The sequence below is a fragment of the Octopus bimaculoides genome, chromosome 3 (genome assembly GCF_001194135.2).
Source record: "Octopus bimaculoides isolate UCB-OBI-ISO-001 chromosome 3, ASM119413v2, whole genome shotgun sequence".
NCBI lineage: Eukaryota > Metazoa > Mollusca > Cephalopoda > Octopoda > Octopodidae > Octopus > Octopus bimaculoides.
In genome coordinates this window covers 131,522,548-131,528,989 of record NC_068983.1, presented here as the reverse complement: position 1 = coordinate 131,528,989, position 6,442 = coordinate 131,522,548, and the positions used below count along the sequence as shown (strand labels likewise).

The following is a 6,442-nucleotide window of genomic DNA, read 5'->3' as shown; positions in this document are numbered from 1 at the left end:
GAGAGAGAGAGAGAGAGAGAGAGAGAGAGAGAGTATGTATGTATATATGTATGTATGTATGTATGTATGTATGTATGTGACTGTTTGTGTCTGTGTTTATCCCACCACCACCACCACCATTGCTTGACAACTGATGTTGGTGCGTTTGCGTCCCTGTCGTTTAGCTGTTCAGCAGAAGTGACTGATAGAATAAGCACCAGGTTTACAGGGAATAAGTCCAGGGGTCAATTTTTTCGACTGAAGGGTGGTGCTCCAGCATGGCCACCGTCAAATGACTGAAACAAGTAAAAGAATAAAAGAATACCAGAAGAACATTCTGTACCGCTAAACCAAGAAGATTCTTTGAATATGTACGATGTATTTTAAGGTTAAATAGTAATTCCGTTTACGTGGAGGGGGCCAGTTGTTTAGATCGACCCCAGTACACAGCTGGTATGTAATTTATCGATCCCGAAAAAACGAAAGGCAAAGTTGACCTCGGCAGAATTTGAACTCAGAACGTAAAGACAGACGGTCATAACATACAAACATTTCTCATGGCACCAGTACACTGCTTACAGATGGTTACATTTTTTATGTTTTCCGTGAATTTTTCACGGGTCCAGCTAGTGTATAATATTATGCCTGTCGCAGCCTTCATTCGTTTGAGTGTTAGGCCTTCGACAACTTTATCTATAGAAAGAAATCGAAGACATAATGAGAATATTTAGTATGGTGAATCAAGGCCGGGGGTTATGCTTTCAACAACTTTAAGTTTAGAAAGGAATCTGGAACATAATCAAAATATTTAATACAATGATTCTTCAAGGTCGAGTGTTAGGCTTTCGACAACCTTATGTATGGAAGGTAACTGGAAGCATAATTGGGATTTTGTTCAAAACGGGGGCACCAGTATTTTCTTAACGAAACACTTTGAAACTTGGGACACTGGTAGAATGTGTCATATAAAACATCTTTTTCTCTTAGTCTTCTTAACAAAAAAACGTACATCGCAAGTTATTTCATGTTAAAGTTGTCGTATTTCTGTAATTTCAACCAATGACTGGCGTCCATTCAGCCGAAGACATTAACTGCTGACTATGTAAACAAACGATTCTCGCGGTGATAAAATTATTATTTCCTTGTCAAAAAATGGCTGAAGCATATTGGCAGTAGCTAATAAACCTTTCTATTATAGGCACAAGGCATGGTTTTTGAGGGAAGGAGCAAGTCAATTAGGGTTAGGGCTAGGGAAAACGAACACACGTGTGTTGCCTCAGCAAAATGTCAGAAGTAATGGAGATTAAATACGCTTTACACCGCTTAAACTTCCAAAGGAGTAAGTGTAAACAGCTGAATACTTGTCAGTGATTGGTTGAAATTATCGAAATAAGACAATTTTTTACATGAAATAAATTCGAATACAAAAATTTATTTCTGTTCTATAACACAAAATAGATAAGTATACGAAGTTTGAAAGTCTTTCGGTACCAAAAACACTACATAAAACATAAATGAAAACTGGTGCCCCCGTTTTGAACAAGATCCCATAATTGAAATATTTAATATTATGGAGCAATGTTCTGGAGATTTATAAGTTTACGTACTGAAACATATAACATTATAAAATATTATAACATTTAAAAATGACGGAAATTCTTCGGCTTCCGCTAACATCTTATTAACCTCCATGATCACTGTCTAAATTTTACCATCATTCATCAAATCACATTTTCTGTGGAGCATCTTGACTTTTATTTAGTTAGGAATTCGGTATTTTCACCGTGTATAATTTTGTAAACATTCTTGTAAAAATGAGTTCACTGCTATTTTTAGTGCTTTGAGCGATTATAAACAAATTCCTTATTGAGTATATAGTATTGTTGATGATGTTTTTTTTTTTTTTTCACCAAGACAGACATAATCAATAAGACTTATGATTACGGCCATGACAAGAACCTCCTCTAAAAAATAATGTCACATCTTGGACTTCGCTATATCCGGCTTTCCTTTTGTAAAGCATTAAGCTGTGATATGAAGTATATATTACTGCTATTTCTAGCTGAGCAAGCGACCTCATTTGCTTCTTTCTACATTTGTAAGCTCCAGTGTTGTTTGCAGGAATGCTTTATGCAAAAGCATACAATCGATTCAACACATTATAGCAAATGGACTAGCAATGTGACAAACAGACAGATACCAAACAAATAAACACACAAATAAACAAGCAAATAATAATTAGGTGAATAAAATTAACAGAGAATATATAAAAAAAAAAAAAGATTGTCTGCTATGAAAATAGAATCGCGATATTGGAATTCCTGCTGTCTAGACGGGAATGGTTTAAAAGAATGTTTGTTCTGAAAACACTAACAACAAATAGAAAATATACAAATAAACTAGATGTTTCGTTTTGTCAATATCTGACCAAACAGGAAAAAACAACATTTTGTTAAGTAAATAGTCCAGCATTTATTCAAAGACACCACTGCTCCCACTACCAGTTACATGCACGAAATACGCACTATATATTATGTGTATGTGCGCTCATGTGCGTGTGTGTGCGTGTGTGTACATGTGTATATATATATATATATGCATGTGTGTGTGTGTATATGTATATATGTGTGCATGTATGTGTGTGTGAGTGTGTGTGTGAGAGAGAAAGAGAGAGAGAGTGTGCGTGTGTGTGTAACACTGAAAGGCTGGTGAATCAGGGGGAAATAACTGGTACTGACAATATAAATTTGGACATAAAATAAATGAATGAATGAAAATAAATAAATAAATAAAAATATAAATGCTCTTTCATTCATGATGTTGTTTGGAAGAGACATTGGAACAGAATTGAATGTAAAGAAATCAGAATTTCCAATCTTACAAATAAAGGAAGCAAAAATAATGTGCAAAGAATGTGATAATTTTCAATAAAAGCTGTGGAGTAGAGCAAAGAAACGCATTGATAGAGTCATTACAGTACTGAATGAAGCTTTCTGCGGTATTCATTCTCGCACTCTGAGTTCAATTCCTGTCTATGTTAACTTTGTCTTTCATCGTTTCGGGGTCGATAAATAATACACCAGTTCCAGACGTTGGGTTGTCGGAATTGTTAGAGCGATTGTTGGGATGCCTTGTGGTGTATGTTCCGGATCTGTGAGATCTGAAACAATCTTTACCATACCACCATTGCTTAGTTGACTGATTATGCCTTTCCCTTTGAGAATGTGAGGGGCGTAGACAGAAATAATAATATATGTGGAGTAAGATGTTGGTTTCTCACTATATAAAGATTTTCTCACTACTGCTACTTGGAGAGAAACTTCCAGTTACAGTCCCACATACAGAGGCTTCGGAGGGCAAGTAATTATTTAGTTTGTTTTAGGTATTTAGACCAAAGATAGATTTGAGCACTATCTTTAAGAAGCAATTAAAACTCCGATGAGTAAAAATGACAGAGGCGGTGCGATTTCAATTCTTGATAAAGTAGTCATGCTAAAATGGTTATTGTAAATGTTTGTCAGTTTTTGTTTGTGAATTGTATTAACAAAGTTTTCGGTCTTTCCATATATCTCTAACTTTTATGAAATCTATCATAGATTTCCAAATTTCTGGTTTGGAGGATTTGAGAGAAACACGAAATACCGCAAGACGAAGAACCTCCTGCTTGAAATTCACTCAAATCACATCATGCCTCTGAAGATCTCGTGCAAAATGTGAAATCAGATGCATGAAACTAAAACGACTTTCGTCATTCGCAAGCTAATACGCCTTGATAGCATACTCCGTGCTTTCGCTAATTGTTTTATGTTTTGGTAGTCACGAACACGAATACTCTTTCAATCCACCCATCTTTATCACCGCGAAATATCCAGTATGTGACAATATGTAATACAGTTACAGATAAGGACAGTCATGACTGGGAGGCCTTTCATCTAAATCAGTTCAATTAGAGTGTTGTGGATGGTTATTAAAAAATAACTATGTTGTATTTAGTCCAGTTTTGTAATGTCTTCTACTATTCCAGTGCCCTCTGAAAAGAAAACAAAATATCATAATAGACAGAAACTAAAATGGTTTAACGAACCTGGAATTCCGAAACTAATGTATTCCATTTCAATTGTTCATCAATATTAAAAGCAAGATCTTCAAAAAGTTCAGTGGGTCCCAGATCAAGTCGTGCCTTAAATATAGAAAAAAAGTTTCTAAATAACCCGAACATACATTTTGATCTTGCTCAACACTAAATTTAATAATGGCAGTATAAATTTGCAAGCAAAATTTAATTCACATGCTAAAGTGTAAATGAAGTTAAGTACTTCCGTGTAAAACAAGAAGTATATTTGTTTTATACATTTATCACTTTCCATAACTATGAAGGTCGGTTACATAATTAATTTATTATAGAATTTATTGCACCAAACTAGTAACTGACTGGTACATCTACTTCACACTTTGAGAGTCTTTCCATCACCATGAATTTCTCCTGGCGGAAGCACAACCTCAACATAGTGGGGATTAAATCCCAATGAATGGTCCTGCTCTTCAGGTTTATAAAATAGCTTTATCCTCCGAAGATTTTTTGCACTCTATAAAGCCAAAAAAGAAGTATTGCTCTCACTTTTGGAATACTTAACAACGTCAGAAAAGGATTATCCGACTGATTAGCATAAGGTCACTCATAGAAAACATACTCCAGCCTCTGGCCCATAAATGAGCTGTCTCCTCCCCAACCTTTTCAGCCACTACTATAATGAGCTCTATTCTTTGGGATTGTCTGAGCCTCCATTATTTCATCTCTCAGGTGTCCATATAGCCAGCCTTCTCTCTTAACACTAAATCCAGTTCTTCCTTCCCAGAATGTTGGCTGACTGGAATTCTCTCCATACTCATATCTTTCCCGTAATTTACCAAAAACACTAATGGCTTCAACTTCACTAGTCTAAGAAGGCATTCAAAAGCCATGGTTTACTGTCCCTTACTTCAGACCCAGGTTTTGAAAAAAGCCACTGAGACACAACAATACAATGAGAGACTCACATTGTCATCACACATCTCAAAACATGAAAGACATATAAGATAATTTAACCCTACGTACACAAAGAGAAGGGATGGTCACAGCTAGGACATCCTTGATTATACGTTTGTTTGATTAGGACTGACTTTATGCTAAACGACACACAATAACAATAAATGTTACTTAGATAAATAGAGCAAAATCTCCCTCTACAGATATTAGTCCAAAATACAGATATACCAGGCTGGATACTGCAACATATTTAGTCCCACAATCCACACACTTTATCAGTGGCATAGTCATAGTTACGTTGTACTCCATATCCTACGAAATCTACAACATAATAGATATATAGTGTCACCTTTCTCGGCTCCTTTTAGCTACAGTAATATTATCTTCCAGCTCATATTTCTTTTAGTTTTTCATTTGAAGACTTAACATAAAGCTTACAGTTTCAACAAATAGCTTTAAATCTTACGACTAATGAATAATCGCCTTTATCGAGTATTTTCTTTAAAAGATATTCCTTCAATAATATTTCTCCTTATTACAATAAAGCAATAAAACTGAGCTTCATTATAGAATTAATTATAAAAATAATGATAATTTTCAGGCGTAAAAATAGAAGACGAAAATTATTTGGTTCAATGCACCATTCAATTTTAGAGGGTGTACGCGTATTACTAAGCATTTCTTGTATTAGATACTTCCCGAAGAACCATAAATATCACAAAAGGAAATGCTAGAAAAAAAGTTTTAAAATTTAGCTATGTGAATAAGTTTGAAGTAGGTATAGCATACATCGATAGCAGAAATCAGAAACAACCTTGTACATCTAACATTTCCCTCTCGTGCAACGGTCTTAAGCTCATAAATTATCCACGAAATAATTCATATCTTTCAAAATCTTAATAGTTTATTGTACAAAATGTCCACAGTGTATATTGGGTTAACTGAAATAAATTTAAAGGACGATTTAATCGCATCTCTCTTTTAATAAAAAAAAATCACTGGACTGTATTTTATCAAATATATACGAGCTATAAAAAGTAACAATGTTAAGGATTGCAAAATTGCGTGAAATATATTAAAAGCCAGACTATATAAATCGAGTAAGAATTGGTGTAACCTTTGCTTCTCTGTGAAAATAAATATACTTTCCTATAAAAGTTCCATTTTGAACAAACATTCAGAACTGATGTCTTTTTGTCGGCATAAATCAAAATATTTCAACAAATATTTTGATTTACCTAACAACTTAAAATTGTGTAGTCTAGTAATACATTGATCACGTTCTTAGAAGAAAATCAAAATAACTCTTCATTTAACGTGAATAGAAATTCGGTATTTTTGCCGTCTGTGTGTGTAACTACGTACATGTATGTGTATATATATATATATATATATATATATAAAATTAGATATAAATGTGTGTGTGTGTGTGTGTGT

At 34.3% G+C, this 6,442-nt stretch overlaps 1 protein-coding gene across 1 annotated transcript in view; it reads right to left on the bottom strand.

Annotated features, from left to right (window-relative positions):
* Positions 1–6,442, bottom strand: part of LOC106867329 (stAR-related lipid transfer protein 3-like) — a 58,535-nt gene that overhangs the window by 47,044 nt on the left and 5,049 nt on the right. Inside the window, exon 3 of the mRNA XM_052966789.1 lies at positions 4,064–4,159. Coding sequence (XP_052822749.1) covers positions 4,064–4,159 — 96 coding nt within the window. The remainder of the gene's footprint in view (positions 1–4,063; positions 4,160–6,442) is intronic.